Consider the following 20,535-nt stretch of genomic DNA (forward strand, 5'->3'; position numbering starts at 1 on the left):
AGATATGAAATAGACAAAAGTCCCTGCACCCTTAGACATTCATATGGAACAGACCCAGATTTCAGTAAGCCCAAAATAGAGAGTGCAGTGTGGTCCCTGGGTGTGGCAGGCCAATCTGCAGGCAGAAATTCAGCGTACCCCCTGGGTTGCTGTGGCATGCATTTTTTCAGGGGCAGAAACCTTATGCCAGTGACTAACTCCATTCTCATGATTCTTCAAGTCATTTCTGTTCATTCTTTCCTTAACAAACTCAAAATTCAGTTTGGTTACCCTGTACCATTACCATTTATGTAACTGAATGTTTAGAGCAAACAAATCCTTTAATGCTGCCTTTCTCCAAGCTAAGCATTTTAGTCAGTTTGTTCATTTCTTCTAGGTATCATTTCTGAAAATCCCTTTCCCTATGATGACTCTTCTCGGAAAATTTTCTAATTGTTTTACATCTCTCAAGATATGGAGTCTAAAATTGAACAAATGGAAAGTGTACATTTGATTAGTGTTACATAAAATTACAGCAGAATCATGTGGTTAGAGTTAAAGAATTGATTATTTGCGAGCTTTTGCCCTAAATGGGGAACTTTAAAGGCAGGTTCTTTGGTGAAGTCACAATGAGTGTCTCACATTTTAAAAATTAAGATTCAGCTCATCTTCCCAACAATCAGGGTTCTCTCTCAGTCCTGGGCCTTTATGTATGTTTGTTCTTTTTGCCTGAAATACACGCCACACACAACCACCCCCACCATTTTACTACTCATACTTATTTTTGTTACCTCTTCTCAAAGCTAAACACAAAATGAAGTTCTTCTCACTACCCACTCCCATCCTGGCAATTACCACTGGGCCTTACACCTGCCTATTTGCTTGTTTGAATTCCTCAGTCAGTGATAAAGTTCTTGAGGGTAAGGACTGTATCTAATTCACTGCTCAACCACCAAAGTCAGTCCTGGAACTTGACGGATAATAGATGACCGTAAATGTTTGTTGAATGATTGAATCAATGAATGGCAATGCCTACATTGCATTCATCGATTCCACTTTTTAGTTTCCTTTTAAAAAGAGCCCCCATCCACCCTTCAATTAGCAGCTGTATACACAACTGAGAGGTAGTGGCTGTTTGTGTACATGGGGCTGGGGGTGTGCTGAGCAGACTGCTGTTTGTGGTATCCAAGACTGAGTTCCACAAACACAGGCTGAACACAGACCATTCATCAGGCATGATACTGAGCAATAAAGATGATGTGGTCCCTCCTCTCAGTTGATTCACAATCAGTGTCCTGACTTGATTGAACACCTACTATGGGCCTGGGACTGGGTCAAGCACTTTGTGTGCATCGTGTCATTTTTTTTTCCACTACATGCATAGCCATGTGAGTTCTTTGCAACTTAAGACTTTAGTCCTACTGCTTCTTGTATTTTGCCTAAAGGTCAGAGATCAGGAGTTTCCTTATCGAAGAAACTTGGCCCGAGTCATTGTGAATGTGGAAGATGCTAATGATCACAGCCCTTATTTTACCAACCCACTGTATGAAGCATCTGTGTTTGAATCGGCTGCTCTGGGATCAGCTGTTCTGCAAGTGACGGCACTGGACAAAGACAAAGGGGAAAATGCAGAACTCATATATACCATAGAAGCAGGTGAGAGCTGTTGCACTGATTGCCCAATAATGATGGCATTGGACCCTCAGTAGTATTTATCACCTTGCAAAATTCACGTAGTTACCACTGGAACATCACCAAATGAATTTTTTGGCCAAGCAACTACCCTATTTGTGTGATGATGGTGTATAAAGTTCTTGGCATTTCAGTAATATGTTTTCCATCACTGACAGCGAGGAAAGAGTTTCCTTTTTTTGTTCAATTTCAGATTTTTCTGGAATGGAAAAGAGAAGAGAAATGTGCAATAAACTCAGCGTCTTTTACTTATGGGTCAATATGCCATGGTCTCAGACTGAAATAACCAAAGTCTCCCGTCATTTGAGGGCTCCCAGACAGTCGTGTGAATCGAATCTTACATGACTTTGTTTACTTGTCAGTAGGTGGGCTGTGGACTTCAGACATTCCTATGCCCCCACAGTTGACACAAATTCACTTCACTGGAGGTAATCTGAGTAGCAGAGTATTTGGTGGGTACTAAACTGCCTGCTTAACTGGACAGATAAATAAATAAATACAGACTCTCATTTTGTTAATTGTGAGATTTTTAAAAAATCAATGTTAATGTCTATAAGGTAGGACCATACATAGTTTACTGAGCGTTTGAAGATGGACCACTGGAAATCATTTATGACAGAAGATATAAATGTTCAATCAAGGGATAGCATTGTAAACCTAAAAATTACAAATATCTTTTATCCATTCTGTTTTCTCTTCTCTTCTTTTTTTTATTTGAATATTCAAGCCACATTTTTCCAAAATGTTCTGCAACATTATGTCTGTCTTGCATCCTGCCAAATGCTGTCTCCTTTCATGCCAGCACTGGGAAAGCTTCTTTCCCTTGATTTAAATGTGGAGCATTTTTATGAGTAGTGGAATTAAAATATGAATGCTACAATGACAGTTTTGGACTCAAAAATATTAGAAAAAGGAAAGCCAACAACCTTCTTTTAAAAACCCTGCATTGAATGATAATCTAAAATTATTTCCTATATTAGGCATTCACATTTTTTATAAGTCTGTTGTAAACTCTCTAAAAAAAGAAAAGATAAAAAAAAAGGTTCATAACAGCCTGGTGACTTCAGCAAATTCACCATTTTTTCCCCTGGATTTCCATGGAATTTCCTTTCAGTCTAAATAAAGCCCTACCAAAAATTTTTTTAATGCTATTTTACATCTCTTGTTTATCACAGGACATTTTATTATTTCATCATGTAATTCTTGTTTTTTTGTTCTACAGATAACCTAGAAACTCCTTTCAAGAAACCAATTTTTAAATAGCATCATAGAAAATGTCACCTAATCTAATAACTCTTTATATTTTTTATAGTTTTTTCCTAACTTATATATTTTCCCCATATCCATTCATGCATGTACATTGTTCCATGTCATTGTAATCATTTAGATACAGGGTTTTATTTCTACTTTACTTACTTTTTCTAAACATTTGTATGCCTACTTGCTTTTTATGTTTGTCATTAAGGCTACTACACCACACCTCTTAGATCGCCAGATCATTCTTAAACCAATTTGGAAGTTCCTGAAGACTAATTTAAAAGTAAATTACCATCCAACTGAAAGGACTGCCTCCCTTTATCTTTGAACCTTCACAGGCTACAGCCTATGCTGTGCATAGAGTGGGAACTCTGTCATTTCTTTCAGAGTTTACTAAAACTAAAGAGAAACGTTATTTCCTTAAAACACCTTTTATATAGAAAGCTTGAATTTCTAGAAGTCCACAAGAATGATTGGTATCTTCAAAAATGGCCTTTAGCTCTATATGTAAAAAGCTAATGAGAATTACAGTGTATACAATAAATCTCAATAAATCCCCTGGGCCGCCTTCATGGACACAGACCTACACTGGATGGGACTCTTCCTACCTATCCAGTTTCTTCCCAGATCAGGGTAGAAGAGAGGCAGATCCCAGATGCATCAGCATTTTGAAGCAAATGACAAGTAGTTGTGTGAAGTGTATGTTTTAATTTCCCTCACAAATCTCCAATAAACAAGATTTTACTCTGTTTACTGGCAGGCTATAAATTTCCTCCCCTTCCTGGCCTCTAAGTAACTATTGGAGCTTTTTATTTTGGCCTGAAGGACTGAGGCAGAATTCAAGTGCAGAACTTCAGGTCTTCTACTTAATTCAGGTTTCATGTCTGGTGCAAACAGTGGCTCGTGTGTGGCTCTGAGACCAGGCAGCATAAGGGAGACCAGGACTACGAGCTGATTTAGACGGGGGCATATTGAATCCCAAGATATATAGAGATAGAGAATTAAAAATCTTTTTAAATCTCTCTTCTCAATCATTCAACAAATATTTATCAAGCACTTTCTTTGTGTCAGGTACTGTACCGTGTACTAGATAAATGATGATAAGTAACATAAGCATGTTGCCCAGTTGGGGGAAGTCTACAAGAGGCTGTAGATTCCAAGAAAACAAGCAGAGATTAGGTTCTGAGGATTTAATGATAGCAGGATGTGGACCCTAAGAATATGGCATAGTGTGTTGAGGAGGAAAAGAGGCAGAGAGCCCACATTGGACCTGACATGAGCACAGCATCCTGGAGGAGTGGGCCAAGCAGGTCAGCAGCCAGATAATGGCGGGGTTATGATGTTCTACTCAAGGTCAGAAGCCGGCTCCTCTTGGTCCCTGCCTTGAATGCCCTGCTGGGTATGTAAAAATCTGCTGTGCCTAGAGTTGAAAAACACTTACCTGGAAACTCCACAGTGGGACACCGGATGCTCTGGCGCATTCGTCATTGCATGTTGGTGCCATTGCTGGAAGGTGACCACTACTCAGATATCTCTACACTTCTCTCCTCTGAGATGCTGAAGTGAGATGACTGCTGCCTCCTTGTGAGGTTTATGAATCTGATGTTGATGTTGGACTCCCACTCAATTCTACTGTGCTAGTTATTGAAAATTTGCAAGCTTGTTTTCATCACAGTATGGTCATGTTTAGGTGGCGAAGTAAAAGAATCATCCCAACCTTAAAGATGATATTATTTAATATTCACATTTCAGAGTTAGAATTAAATTCTTTACCTCTTTGTTAGATATACTTCCTCTTTAACAATAAGCAAGTATTTCATAGAAATGGATTTCTATGAGGATGAAACTTTTCAGACATGAAAAAGTTTATTTAATACGTATGTAGTAAGAAGTATGTATACAGCTGCATTTGCTCTATCTTACAATGGAAACATTACAGAATGGCCCTCTCAATCCTGGAACTGTTCTTAATGATAATAACATTCAAACTGTCCATGTGTCTGCCATACTACAATATTTCAACAAGAAAGAAAAATCCATATATAACTGAATAATCAAGATTATTATTAACTTTTGATTTAAAAGAATCTAGACACACGAGCATGTGTATTCTTTGAGAAGTGTTAGAAAGCCTGATGAGAAAAGCAAAAGAAACTTGGGGAAGGATTCTGCTTCATGCCGTCCACTACTTCAGAACTACATTCTTTCCATTATTCAAGTTATGTGTCCCCCACTCCCTTCTCCCCTTTAAGGTCCCTTCTCCTCCACAGTCCCCACCACCACATGTTTCAGAGACAGAGCTCTAACCTTGTACCGTTTCACAATTCACAGCCCTTCCATTTCAACTATGTCAGAATGGGCACCAGTTTCTCAGCTTCATAAGGGTTACACCTCAGATTCTTAGTTTGGATGCTGGTTCAGATTATCAACAGTTTCCTACTTCCTTAGGAACCCCTGAAAATTTTTGCAAATAGAACGATTGCAGATTGGAGCAACTGCCTTATAATTATTTGTCTAGTTTTATGTCTGTGTGTGCCTGTGTGTGTTTTGGAATGCAGGGAAATGAAGTCTTGGTTAGTCAGAAAAAAAAAAAAATCCTCAGGACTTACGAAGCAAACAGTGACTTGGGAAGAATTCCCTCTGCCTGAACAAACCCTTCCTTTTCCAAAGTAGTGTTTAGGATTAAGTCAGTTTTGAGAGCATAAAACAATACCAATTCCATGTAGTAAAGCTTCTCTTCAGGATAATCTGAAGCCAAATGACTGTGATACTATTCTGAAACAATTTCTACAACCCTCTTTCTCATAACATAGAATACGGAATATGGTTTAGGTAAAACTACCTTTTTCCTGTTGTCATTAGCATGTGCCAGCCCAATCTGTTTCTCTTCTCACAAGGCTGGGAATAAGAAGGTCCTAAATATTCTTAACAGAAAAGTCTCTCCTACAAGCTTTTATTTACCTGTTTTAATGTACACAGTACTATGTTGTTGGTGTTAACCTGGATTAAGAAGATAATGATCTGAAATTCACAGTTTTACCAGAAAACTCATTTTGGTTGCTTCTGAATACTTGTGAAAGAGAAGTCTCTTGTTTTATTTCAGAATGAGGTGGAATGGATACCAAAAAAAAAACAAAAAACAAAAACAAAAACAAAACCCTGCTTTCTACTTGCCCCATCGCAGTAAAGTAGCCTTTAGATGAAAAGTTAATCTTCAAAAAATGATCCAATTGTAACTCATTTCCCCTTTGATTTCCATATTGTAGGGAACACTGGGAACACATTTAAGATTGAACCAGTCCTGGGCATCATTACTGTTTCGAAAGAACCAGACATGACGACCATGGGTCAGTTTGTCCTGTCAGTCAAAGTCACAGATCAGGGTTCCCCGCCGATGTCTGCCACTGCAATTGTGCGCATTTCTGTCACCATGTCTGATAATTCTCATCCCAAGTTCACTCACAAAGACTACCAAGCAGAAGTAAATGAAAATGTTGATATTGGAACATCAGTCATTCTAATCTCTGCTATCAGTCAATCTACCCTCATTTATGAAGTTAAAGATGGCAACATTGATGGGATCTTTACCATAAACCCATATTCCGGAGTCATCACCACCCGGAAGGCACTGGATTATGAGCACACTTCCTCTTATCGCCTCATTGTACAGGCCACTAACATGGCAGGAATGGCTTCCAATGTCACGGTCAATATTCAGGTTGTTGATGAAAATGATAACGCCCCAGTTTTCCTCTTTTCTCAATATTTGGGCAGCCTGAGTGAGGCTGCCCCAGTTAATAGCATTGTCAGGAGCTTAGATAACAGCCCACTGGTGATTCGAGCCACTGATGCTGATAGCAACCGGAATGCTCTGCTTGTGTATCAGATTGTGGAGTCCACAGCCAAGAAGTTCTTCACAGTAGATTCCAGTACAGGAGCAATCAGAACAATTGCCCCCCTGGACCATGAAACCATCTCCCACTTCCATTTTCATGTGCATGTGAGAGATAGTGGTAGCCCCCAGCTGACTGCAGAGAGCCCCGTTGAAGTGAACATAGAGGTGACAGATGTGAATGACAACCCGCCTGTTTTCACTCAGGCTGTGTTTGAGACCATCTTACTTCTTCCTACCTATGTTGGAGTGGAGGTTCTGAAAGTTAGTGCCACAGACCCTGACTCAGAGGTGCCCCCGGAACTGACATACAGCCTAATGGAAGGCAGTTTGGATCATTTTTTAATTGACTCAAATACTGGAGTGCTCACCATAAAAAACAACAACCTCTCCAAAGATCACTATGTGCTGGTAGTTAAAGTTTCTGACGGGAAGTTCTACAGTACGTCCATGGTCACCATCTCAGTTAAAGAAGCCATGGACAGTGGCCTCCACTTTACACAAAGCTTTTACTCCACCTCAATCTCAGAGAACAACACTAACATAACCAAAGTTGCTATTGTCAATGCAGTAGGAAATCGCCTTAATGAGCCCTTAAAATACAGCATCTTAAACCCAGGAAATAAGTTCAAGATAAAATCTACCTCAGGGGTCATTCAGACCACAGGAGTCCCCTTTGACCGTGAAGAACAGGAGTTATATGAGCTGGTGGTGGAAGCCAGCCGTGAGATGGATCATCTGCGTGTGGCTAGGGTGGTGGTCAGAGTTAACATCGAAGACATAAATGACAATTCTCCAGTCTTTGTGGGCCTACCTTACTATGCTGCTGTGCAGGTTGATGCTGAGCCTGGGACTCTGATTTACCGAGTGACAGCCATTGACAAAGATAAAGGTGCAAATGGGGAAGTGACCTATGTCCTACAGGATGACTATGGCCACTTTGAAATTAACCCTAATTCGGGAAATGTTATTTTAAAAGAAGCATTCAACTCTGACTTGTCCAACATTGAGTATGGCATCACCATCCTAGCCAAAGATGGTGGAAAACCCTCTTTGTCCACATCTGTGGAACTTCCCATCACTATTGTCAACAAAGCAATGCCTGTGTTCGATAAGCCCTTTTATACAGCATCCATCAACGAAGACATCGGAATGGACACCCCCATTCTGAGCATCAATGCCACCAGCCCAGAAGGCCAAGGCATCATATACATCATTATTGATGGAGATCTTTATAAACAATTTAACATTGACTTTGACACTGGGGTCCTGAAAGTCGTTAGCCCTCTAGATTATGAAATTACACCTGTTTATAAGTTGACAGTAAGAGCCAGTGATGCCCTTACTGGTGCCAGGGCTGAAGTCACTGTTGACTTACTGGTTAATGATGTAAATGACAACCCCCCTATTTTTGATCAGCTTACATACAACACAACATTGTCAGAAGCATCTCTCATTGGGACACCTGTTTTGCAAGTTGTCTCTACTGATGCAGACTCAGAAAACAATAAAATGGTACATTATCAGATTGTCCAGGATACTTATAACAGCACAGATTATTTTCACATAGACAGCACAAGTGGCTTAATCCTGACAGCAAGGATGCTGGACCACGAGTTAGTGCAGCATTGCACTTTGAAAGTCAGAGCAACGGATAATGGCTTCCCATCCCTGAGCAGTGAGGTCCTGGTGCATATCTACATCTCAGATATAAATGACAACCCTCCGATTTTTAATCAGCTCATTTATGAGTCGTATGTGAGTGAATTAGCCCCCCGGGGCCATTTTGTAACGTGTGTGCAAGCTTCTGATGCAGACAGCTCTGATTTTGACCGGTTGGAATATAACATTTTATCTGGGAATGACCGGACAAGCTTCCTGATGGACAGCAAAAGTGGCATCATCACACTGTCCAACCACCGGAAGCAGCGGATGGAGCCTCTCTACAGTCTTAATGTGTCTGTCTCTGATGGGTTGTTCACTAGCACTGCACAGGTGCACATTAGGGTCCTCGGGGCTAACCTGTACAGCCCTGCCTTTTCACAAAGCACCTATGTAGCTGAGGTTAGAGAGAATGTGGCTGCTGGGACAAAGGTAATTCACGTTCGAGCCACAGACGGGGATCCAGGGACATATGGGCAGATCACCTATGCCATCATCAATGACTTTGCTAAAGATCGATTCCTCATAGACAACAATGGACAAGTCATTACAACAGAAAGGCTTGACCGGGAAAACCCTCTGGAAGGAGATATTAGTATTTTCTTGAGGGCCCTTGATGGTGGAGGGAGAACGACTTTCTGCACTGTGAGGGTGATTGTGGTGGATGAAAATGACAATGCTCCCCAGTTCATGACAGTGGAATACAGGGCCAGTGTCAGGGCAGACGTTGGAAGGGGCCACTTGGTTACCCAGGTTCAAGCCATGGATCCAGATGATGGAGCCAATTCAAGGATTACTTATTCCCTCTATAGTGAGGCTTCAGTCTCGGTGGCTGACCTGCTGGAAATCGATCCTGACAATGGCTGGATGGTCACAAAGGGCAGTTTTAACCAGCTGAAAAACACGGTGCTGTCATTCTTTGTCAAAGCGGTAGATGGGGGCATTCCAGTAAAGCACTCCCTCATTCCTGTCTATATCCACGTCTTGCCCCCGGAAACCTCCTTGCCTTCATTTACCCAGTCTCAGTATTCTTTTACCATTTCAGAAGATACAGCCATTGGGAGCACAGTGGACACCCTGAGAATTTTGCCTAGTCAGAATGTCAGATTTAGCACAGTTAATGGGGAACGTCCAGAAAATAACAAAGGGGGTGTCTTCATCATAGAACAGGAAACAGGCACCATCAAGCTTGACAAACGCCTCGATCATGAAGTCAGCCCAGCATTTCACTTTAAAGTAGCAGCCACTATCCCCCTGGACAAGGTGGACATTGTGTTTACTGTGGACGTAGATATCAAGGTGTTGGATTTGAATGACAACAAGCCGGTCTTTGACACTTCAAGCTATGAGACCATTATAATGGAAGGGATGCCTATCGGCACCAAACTCACACAGGTGAGAGCCATTGACATGGACTGGGGAGCTAATGGGCAGGTCACTTACTCCCTCCACTCAGATTCCCAGCCCGAAAAGGTAATGGAAGCATTCAGTATCGACAGCAACACAGGCTGGATCAGTACCTTGAAGGACCTGGATCATGAGACAGACCCCTCCTACACTTTCTCTGTGGTGGCGTCCGACCTTGGAGAGGCCTTCTCTCTTTCTTCCACAGCTTTGATCTCTGTCAGGGTGACAGATATAAATGACAATGCACCAGTCTTTGCCCATGAAGTGTACCAGGGGAATGTGAAGGAGAGTGACCCTCCGGGCGAGGTGGTTGCGGTGCTCAGCACGTGGGACAGAGACACTTCCGACATTAATCGCCAAGTGAGCTACCATATTACAGGTGAGTCTACCACGCTTGGTTTTCACGATGTGCTCTGCTTTCCAAAGATGGAAGGTTGCAGGTGGTAAGAATAGGAGAGAAGAAGGAAGATGAGATGAAGGATCAAGAGTAGTAATACTCTGGGGCTGAGGAAGAGACCTCAGTGTAGACACAACTGTTGGTTGTGACTAACTCAGCCTTAGTTTGGAGTTCACTGGTTTGCCTGCGACAGATGACCCAGATCGCTACCCAGTCCTTGAGTCACTTTTTATCATTTCAAACGGAGTCCAGCCAAATATGTCAAATATAACAGCTCTTTTTGCCTGGGAGATATAGGAGATATATTTTTACCTATATTTCTTTTCCCTACTTTTATTAGGGGGGAAAAAGGTAAAGAGCTTGACCCCTGTAAGCTTCACTTACAAGTTTCCTCTGATAATAAAAATTGAAGTGCATGCTGATATACAAACTCTAGAGCCTAGTTTGATCTTTTGATTAAAAAAAAACAAACATTATAACTCTAAGCCAAAGATAATTCTTCTGACAACTCCTTTTTATTTGATCCCTCTTCTGTCTTTCCAAATACTAAGTAGCAGTTCAGTGCGAAAGGAAAGATAGACAAATTAGGTCACCCAGAGGGCACAAAATATGTCACCATTGCTCTGAGGGCCCACGGATTTCATGTCAGAGTGAAGAAGGGGTGCCTTGATCAGGGGTAGGTTTCCAGGGATGATTGGCCTTAAACTACAAAGAGGAGAGGGTGGTGGTTTGGGAGCAGCCTTCCTAAAAACTATTTTTGGGAGGTTTAAAACTAACATTTTGGTGTTGTGACATTCAAAGGCAGAACATAAGAAAAGTGCCAAAAGATTTTAAAGACTCCATCAATACTTGTAGTCAGGTGGCTTCCCTTTAGAAAAACTGCATTATTCAACGTGAAAAATGAATTAATTAGAATGCCCTCAGGACATAGAATCTGCTTAAGTACATTGGTGGGGAAGTTAATTAATCACTGCAGAATAAGATCCGCAGGAGAGCATGGGTGTCAGTGCTTGGGACTGCCACACTTTGCTGCATGACTCTTCTTTTTTATGGAGCTGTTTTCTTGATGTGTTCTTTTTAAAGCTCTTTATGGGTTGTATGCTTTATCTGAGAACTTCATTTTTTATTACAATGTACATTTCTATAATAAAGACATGATCCATAGTGGTAAGGAAAGAATGGTGAGTAAGGCATCACTTTGATTTTATTTGCATTCAGTTTCCAATAAAAAGCTTCTTAGGCATCCTGAGGGATATTTTCCTATTTTGAAGAACTGTTACTCAATTTTAATTATTTATACATTGTCTCTGAATGGATGATTTAAAGGGACCATCCTATCAACTTTATCAAAGTAATGAGAACAGAGTAGCTTAAAGCTACTGTTACTGTTCACAGTGCCAACCACCAGCTGACTTTAATGAGATTTAACTTTTGCTCTTGATGTTGCACAATTTGGCTGTGCTGCCACAGATTAACAAAGGACTATTAATCATTTTATATAACAAAAGAACGATCTGGGCCTGTAGCAAAAGCATTTAACAGGTTAAATTTGTGCATGCTCAAGTAATATTCAGCAGCAGCCTGATTGAATCCTGGCCAGTGATGGAGGAAAGTGGTCTCCTAATGAGGACCCCAAGCCTCACCAGGGCAGGTGTCTCAACCTTGACACTACTGACATTCTGGGCAGAGAAGTCTTTCTTGCAGGTGGCCAATCTGTGCCTCATAGGGTGATTAGCAGCATCTCTGGCCCCTATGCAATGGATTCCAGTAGGACCCCTGATGTGACCCGCAAAAATGTCTTCTGACATTGACAGATGTCCCCTGAGGGGGGTAGAGGAAGGGGGCATAGTCACTCTCAACTGAGAACCACTGCCCTAGAGGACTGGGCAGCCCTCTCCTTTTCTGTACTGTCTGCCCAGGACGGTCTGTTTTCCCCGTGTTTGCACCACATGGCTGAGGCCCCTGGGCTGACCCCCACCGCCCACCGTGCCATATGATGCAGAGCACAGGCCGGCCCTTGGAATTCCACTCCTTCCCCCTCCCCGGCTTCGGCAGGACCATGATCTGTGCCCTCTTCTCTTTTGAAGATTCATTGTAAGAAGGCACGTTAGCTCTAGTTTTTCTATGAAGTAGCAGCCAGTATACAGTATGTTTCCCTATTTATTTGTTTGTTGGCAGACCTTCCCTCCTAGAATGTGAGCTCCATCAGGAGAGCAGAGATTTTTGTCAGCTTTGTCCACCGCTGTAATGATACTGCCTGGAGCAGAACCTGGCCCAGAGCAGGTGACAAATGCTGGCTAAATGGCCAAACGAGTGAAACGGTGATGATTTAACTGAATTCCAAGCTCCTTGCCAGTTGTCTCCTCCAGTCTCCCTCCATGTTTGAAGTGACATTATCTTCCTCCTCTTCGGGATTGGAAGGTCAAGGTAGTTTTCTTCCCTTGTGTTGTTGCCGGGACCACTGTCGGTGTTTCAGCATCATCAAAAGCTGTTCCACTTCACTTCTTCTCTTCTTCCTCCTCTTTCACAGCTTCACTGTGATAAATTTGATCTAATTGTAGTCTTGTCTTTGAACTGCTCTTTCGGTGGCCCCTCATTAGGGCTCTGCAGTACTAATGGGTCGTCTTCTGTCACACCTGCTTTCCTCCCCCAAACTCCAGTCCTTCTAAGAAGAATGCAGCTGTATGATAAAGCCTTCATTAAAAGATTCCTTAATAGCAGAAACACCAATTTGACAGAATATATGAACCCCTATGTTCATTGCAGTGTTATTGACAATAGACAGAATTTGGAAGCAGCCCAAGTGCCCATCAGTAGGTGAGTGGATAAAGAGGCTGTGGTACATTTATACAGTGGAATACTACTCAGCTGTTGAAAACGAGGAAATCTTACCTTTGCAACAGCATGGATGGACCTGGAGAATGTTATGCTGAGTGAAATAAGCCAGTCAGAGAGAGACAAGTACCATGTGACTTCACTCATATGTGAGATCTAATGAGACAAACTAAACTAACAAGCAAAATAGAGACAGACTCATAGATTGAGAGAACAGACTGACAGCTGTCAGAAGGGACAGGGATTGGGGGGCTGGGTGAAATAGGTGAATGATTAAGAAAAAAACTCATGGACACAGACAATAGTATAGTGATTACCAGAGGGAAGGAGGGGTGGGGGAGGTAGAAGAGCATAAAGGAGGGTAAATGGTGACAGAAGGCGATTTGGCTTGTGGTAGTGAACACACAATAAAATAATAGACTTGTGATGTATCGTAGAACTGTACACCTGAAACCTACATAATTTTATTAACCCATGCCACCCTCATAAATTAAAAATAAAAAGATTCCTTTAAAGAAAAGATTCTTTACTAGAACTGACTGCCCCCCCCCCTTGATTGCATAATCAACAGCTAATGAAATTGTCTTGGTAACAAGAGCTACAGTGTATTACATCCTCTCTTGAGAAAAAGTGGGAAGACAATTGTATCATCCTGAGAAGAGGATTGATTGTTCACAGTTTGAATTTGATTGTCCTTAAGGGGCACTAAACACAAGATCATCTCTCTAAGTGCATTTTATTCTCTTGGAAAGTTACTGTTTTACTTTCCACATAAGCCAAGTGTATAAATACAAGGCTTCCTTGCACAAGAACCAAAAGGAAGAAGCAAGTGTCAATTGCTGTTCCATATCATAAAGGATAGCAATTGTAGGGCACCTGGGTGGCCCTACACAGGCCTCTCACTGTAAGTGTAGGCCAAAGCTTTTCATTGCGCAGCTGCAAAATCTCTTTTCTTTCACTGCAGGAGGGAACCCCCGAGGAAGGTTTGCCCTCGGGCTGGTGCAGAGTGAGTGGAAGGTCTATGTGAAGAGACCTCTAGATAGGGAAGAACAAGACATTTACTTCCTCAATATCACTGCCACCGATGGGCTCTTTGTCACACAGGCCATGGTGGAAGTGACTGTCAGTGATGTGAATGACAACAGCCCAGTGTGTGATCAGGTAAGATCTGTTAATATATCAGATACTTTGCTCCCTCTTACTCTTGCTTCTCTAAAATTAAACCAAAACCCATTTCCCTTTTCTTCTTAAAGCCAGGCTAATTTCTGCTCGTATCCACTTAATTAGTGAGCTCCAATTGTATATAAGAGGGTAGGAGGTGGAATCTAGGGTGAAATATTATAAACTTGGAAAGAGGACAAGTAGCATGGGCAGGTATCTAATTTTGCCCACAAAACCAAAAACAAAACCATAAGTCCTAAAATTAAATAATTTTAAAGGAATTCTAAATGACCTTATGACTTACGCTGCCTAAATCAATGATTTCATAAAAGAGAAATGGACCACTCAAAAGCATAAATTACTCTGCTCATGTAGGTTTACACAGCTGGTTAATAGCCATGTTGGCAATGAACTCAGATCTCCAAGCTCCTCATATGGTGGTTTTTCTATCACAGTACAAAACGTGACAGCCTGTGCCAGGTGCCAGTAATAGATCTGGTTTTCTTTCTTACTGAAATTAAATCACTATTTACCTTTCCTCTTTTAATCACCATTAGGACCAAGAGACAATATTGGTGTTCTGTAGCTTAGAAAAGTGTTACAACCAGATTTAATCTCTCTTTCTAATACCAAATGTTAGTAGTGGCTCTTTAAAGAGTTAAAGTATCCCAAGGATTCACTCGTGCTTAACAGAAAAGAGGACCTTGATCAATATGTGATCTGTGTCATGGTTACAGGAATTTTTATCTGTTTTCTTCACCATTGTACTCCAAGAATCTCAGTAGTGCCTAGCATATAGCAGGTGCTCAATAAGTATTTGTTGAATGAGCATGGGAGAAGCTGGGCAAGAGACATGCCATGTTTCATCATATAATGTAGGATGGTTCTATGGCACAGGAAAAAAATAACAAACTAAATTATGTGAATGCATTTGTTTAAAAAAAATCATGTATCATGCTACCTATGGCAGTTGCCCCACAAATACTAATAATTTAGTTATATTTCTTTACCCTTCCCTAGTTTGCATATACAGTATTATTTCCCGAAGACATACCGTCAAATAAAATCATCCTGAAGGTCAGTGCCAAAGATGCCGATATTGGATCCAATGGAGATATACAATACTCACTCTATGGACCTGGACATAATGAATTTTTTCTAGATTCAGAAAGTGGTAAGGTGATATTTATTCTTTGGGTAAATGTCATTGTTAATCCATTAGAGATGTTAAGTTCTCATGTGGTCTCATCAAGAGTTGGTAGCTAGTGTTCAAGAGCCTTGGTAGGACGCTTGACTACCTGGGTCTCTAAGAAGTGTTCATTGCACCTGGTATCTGAAGATGGGTGCTCTGGAGCATACAAACTTTATTTGGATTATAAAACTTGACCTGAATTACTTACGTTTATTAGCATCAAGTAATCAGACATGTCATCTTGCTTTTCCTATTCCTCATATTTGTTAGCTAAAGCATCTGCCCTATAAAGAGTATGAATAGATTTACATCACAAATACAGGCTGCCATGCAAACCAGACAGCAATGCACAGTAAGGAAAGTTTTTCCCCTGTTGAAATTTCTTTTGGGCCCCTTCCCGATGCTTATTAACACACTTGTCTGGTTTTTATTAAACATTCCTGCTTAGTTTCTCCAAAGTCATAAGCCCTTACATTTGCTTACATATTCAGGTAAAATTTATAACGTGAAAAGTTATGTCTGCCAAAGCAGATGCCTGCATTGAGCACCAGAGCTAATAGAAAAGACACTTTCTATAGAGGTAAATTATTTCAGCGTTATGTATTGGATGGTTCATCCACTGGTAATTTTTAAGTGACCTGTAAAGATAAATAACTCGCATATTTCCAGTGTTGTCTTGGTCCTTGGAACTACAAAATTTTGGGACTCCAAAAGGTAGTGTTTCCTCCCTGCCCTGCGCCAATGGCATCTTTGTTGTACGTGGAAGCACTGAGCTACACAGGAATATACTACTTGACTAAATGTGCCTGGTGTTTATTTATTCAACAGCTAACATTTATTGGGTAGCTAGTCGACATAAAAGAACTTTATGGGACATTTGTGGTAGACTCCAAGATGAACCAAACAAACCATGCCCAAGGGAGGAAGACAGACCCATAAACCAATAATAATAATAACGAAAGGCAGAATGAAATGAGTGCCCAAGAGAGATATCAGGAGAGTTACATCAGGCACAGAGGAAGAAGTCGCTAATATTCTGATGAGAGGAAAGAGGAAACTGTTTTTGAAAACAGCTGGCATTTTATTAAGCCAGGATTCTGGTAGCTGAGGCAGGACACTGCCTGGGGGAGTGTGCGCAGAGAGCATGGCACCTCCAGGGTATGCCTCAGACAGCATTGTCACTGGAGAGAGGAGCCATGGAATGGTTTGTGACGAAAGTGGTTGGAAAATGACTTTAGACCACATCATGGAGGGTCTTGAATGCCTACCTGGAAAACTATGTGTCTTTGAGTAGGAGAGGGAAATGATCCGACCTGTGTTTGAGAACTGGCTGTATGTGGCAAGGAAGCCAGAGGGGGAACTGCTCTATAAGTATGGCTGACATGGTCCAAATAACATCTACTAATTTCAGTTAAGTGTATAATATTTAGTGAGTCATACTTTTCACTAAATAGCACTTATTCAGACCTGTCACTGTACTTAATCTTTAACCATTAAACTTTAAACAATGACAACAAAACCTCAATCTCCATGGGGGCTGACACCCAGCACCAGTACAGCTGTTCCAGTGGTTAAAATACATAACCCACCTCCATGTTGGTTGCTAATAGCTGCTTTTCCAAGCTTCTGAAATGTGACTCCATAACACTCCCCCAGCAACCATGGGCCCTTCCACAGTCCAGCAAGTAGGGTTCCCCTGACACAGGAGGGCTCCCCCTGACACAGGAGGGCTCCCTTAGAAACTCCTGCTGTAACCAGCCTTTGTTTTGAGTTTGTTTTCCTCTAAAAGATGGGGTAAAGCTCTGACTGGTGTGACTCACTTGGTTGGGCATCATCCCACAAAGTGAAAAGTCACCTGTTTGATTCCTGGCCAGTGCACATGCCTGGGTTGCAGGCCAGGTCCCTGGTTGGGGGCATGCAAGAGGCAACTGATCGATGTTTCTCTCGCATTGATGTTTCTCTCTTTCTCTTCCTCTCTCCCTTCCCCTCTCTCTAAAAATACATAAATTTTTTTTAAAGTGAGTTTATATAAAAAGATGAAGTGAAAAGATGTTGAGTACCTAGAAGCAGAGACACTCCTGCCCCATCAGTGTCTACCTATTATTGACTTGATTGATTATCAGAGAACTCAGGACATTTGTCCACACTGTATGTTTTCCCTGAAGATATAGCAGAAATCCAGAGATGTGGCAGGTCTTGGGAGGTTTATGGAAGTAGGGAGCTTCACCACATAGCCCAAAGGAGGAACCCCCGATCCCAGAGGTTTGGCAGTGGAATTAATAAATTTGAAGGTCATGCAGTTGGTTTGTTGTTGCATCCAAAACCACATAAATTTTTTCTCTGATGATTAAAATTGAATTTGTTCTATTTTTCAAACTATGAGGCACTTGAGCCAAATGTCATTGTTCTTTCCTGTTTTGGGATTCTTTATGTAATTGATCCTCTGCTTTTCAAAGAAAGACAATTTTTGAAAAGCCAAGCTATTTATTTTCACAGGCGAGTTAAAAACCTTGTCTCTGTTGGACCGGGAGAGGGTCCCTGCATACAACCTGATCGCTAGGGCTACTGACGGGGGTGGCAGGTTTTGCCAATCTGATGTCCGCTTGATCCTGGAGGATGTGAACGATAATCCCCCTGTGTTTTCTTCTGATCACTACAACACCTGTGTCTACGAGAACACAGCCACCAAGGCTCTGTTGACCAGAGTTCAAGCCGTGGATCCTGATGTTGGTAAGTCCGTTGCACTGATGGGACTTCCCCCTTTATACAGTCGACACATCTTCAGGTGCTGCCTGTTGCCTTCCCTCTAGTCTCATCAGCCCACCATAGTTCCTTCCCAAGAACGTGAGCATTGAGCCACATTTCAGCTCTTCCAGTACTATGAATTCCTTTGCCTTTTAACAAAGAATTTTGGGGGGTTTTTTTCTTTTAACTTTGTGAATAAAAACTACAGCTTCCTTACTTGCTCATTCCTCCTGAACATAGTTAAAATGCTGTGTTGTGTGGCAGGGAGAATTCATTTCCATTTCTATAAAGAATTGCATCACATGCTTCAGCTGAAATATGACAATCTCGATTTATGGTAGTGCCCCATAGTGTAAAGACCAATTACTAAATGTGCTGCTGGTCCAGTGTGGATTTTTTTTAAACTGCCATTTTCCAGAGCATCTTGGTCACATATAAACTGACATTTCTAGTCAGGCTGAGGGTGTGTGAGATAAGAAGAAATTAGAATGAAAGTTGCTAATAAAGTTTGTGTTCAAAACCACTTTACATAATGAGATGGTAAGTTAGAAAAGACTGGAGTTAATTGCTAGGTAGTCCTTCTGAGAATGCATAAGTTATTGAGGTGACTGCATGATGGAATATAAATACAAAAGGGCATATAGACAGCATTTGTGCATTTTAAGAGCTGTAAATCAGAGGACTAGGGAATGATGGGGCATGTCTGCTATGCTAAACAGGCCTTTCTATAATTCATTGTCTTATTGCTTAATTCTGAATTGAAAGAAAAATTATTGGACTAATGGAAAAGTAAATACACTATAATTAGTTGAAAACAAACATAAAGCCCAGGGTCTCTGCATATGTCCCCTCAGAGAAATTAGTGGCTACACTTTGAATTATTGCTCTTATCTCATTAGCATAATTTTCTAGGCTGACAACCAACCCTTTAAAAATCTGCATATTATAAAGCTTGATGAAAATTGATAAACAGGAAATGACTCTTATGATTTATAATTATGTAATACCTACAAATGATGTCTTATAAAGGAAGTTAGAAAACATTCTCTGGACTCTTACAAGCAGACTTTTGGGGAAAAGAGGGTAGAAATCATGAAAATGAAATTTTTAATAATTTAAATATATGTAATTGGGCCATAGATAGAATTTTAAGATTTAATAATTCTTTTAATTAAAATGAAATTGAATTAAAACTCCAATTTAAAGAATTCTACTCATTTTGTTCATGAAGGAATTGGGTGGGCTCTGTCTACTGGAGGCTGAAGATAGAAGGAGTCTGATTAGGGCACATGGTGTTTCAGACAGAGGAGAGTGGGGAGATACTATGAACTCACAGGTGTGGTTTGGGTGAAGAACATGCCGTTAGCTCTGTCCTCCTTTTTACTTCTTCTGAGTCGGCTGTCCTGGCTGGGAATTGGAGAAGAAAGGATGACTAGACTCTGGGCCTTAAGCAGGGCAGAGATGATAGAATCTTTAAAGGACCAAAACCAGAATAATGGCTCTATCAACACCTCCCTCTGCTCATTTGCACTAATTAACAAAAGCCTTACATTCAGGCCTCAAATAGACTCAGAAGCTGTGAGTGCTGCTGACACCAAAATATGAATTACGTTCACCGGGCCACCGTATCAGCCTCAGGAAAATCCTAACCTAGAAGACCAGATTCTCGTTCACTTTTTTGGGGGTTTTCTTAGGACTCATTTAGCTTTTAAAAATAAGAGAACTAAGATAGCTGGAGAAGAACAAATGAACACATCCAGAAACACGAACTGAGCACCTCCCCTATCGCAGGCAGCATGCTGAGGCAGCGGGCGTGAAGGCCTGGTCAGAGCTTGCAGGAGGATCCCAGCAGCGGTGGTGTCAGTTTGAGCTGTAATCAGCCTGATATTCTCCAGAGTGTCAGTGACTAGTGGCTTGTGCCATTTTTCAGCAGTGGCATGAGAAGAACTCTTACTTTGGCAGGAACACCCATTTCTCAGGCTTTCTTAGGGACCACAGAGGAGAATGAACTGCGAACTGAGATTACCAGATTGTGAAGCGGGCAGGTCGTCTTGGGGTCAAACTGAACCTCTGGCCTAAAGCTAAGTTTGCACATGAATCATTAGGCTAAATCCAGTCTTTTAGTGTATTTAGTTTGGCTTGTACACAGTGTTCAAAAAAGTTTGAATTAGTTGTCAATAAAAGTCAGGAGATTTTTATTCAAAATTTTAGTTTCTGGCATTTTATAAAAACAACAACAGCACTCAGAAGACTCAGCAATTCCTTGTGCATAGCCTCACTGTGGTGGGAGCTAAATAAAAGCTGCCTCCTTGAGCT

At 41.3% G+C, this 20,535-nt stretch overlaps 1 protein-coding gene across 1 annotated transcript in view; it reads left to right on the top strand.

The window, feature by feature from the left end:
• FAT3 (FAT atypical cadherin 3) overlaps positions 1 to 20,535 on the top strand; it is a 629,111-nt gene that overhangs the window by 536,590 nt on the left and 71,986 nt on the right. Inside the window, exons 10-14 of the mRNA XM_054577438.1 lie at positions 1,425 to 1,635; positions 6,195 to 10,268; positions 14,086 to 14,282; positions 15,303 to 15,456; positions 17,971 to 18,204. Coding sequence (XP_054433413.1) covers positions 1,425 to 1,635; positions 6,195 to 10,268; positions 14,086 to 14,282; positions 15,303 to 15,456; positions 17,971 to 18,204 — 4,870 coding nt within the window. The remainder of the gene's footprint in view (positions 1 to 1,424; positions 1,636 to 6,194; positions 10,269 to 14,085; positions 14,283 to 15,302; positions 15,457 to 17,970; positions 18,205 to 20,535) is intronic.

The sequence above is a fragment of the Pteronotus mesoamericanus genome, unplaced genomic scaffold, assembly GCF_021234165.1.
Source record: "Pteronotus mesoamericanus isolate MK-2021 breed Mesoamerican mustached bat unplaced genomic scaffold, CSHL_Meso_final contig_43, whole genome shotgun sequence".
NCBI lineage: Eukaryota > Metazoa > Chordata > Mammalia > Chiroptera > Mormoopidae > Pteronotus > Pteronotus mesoamericanus.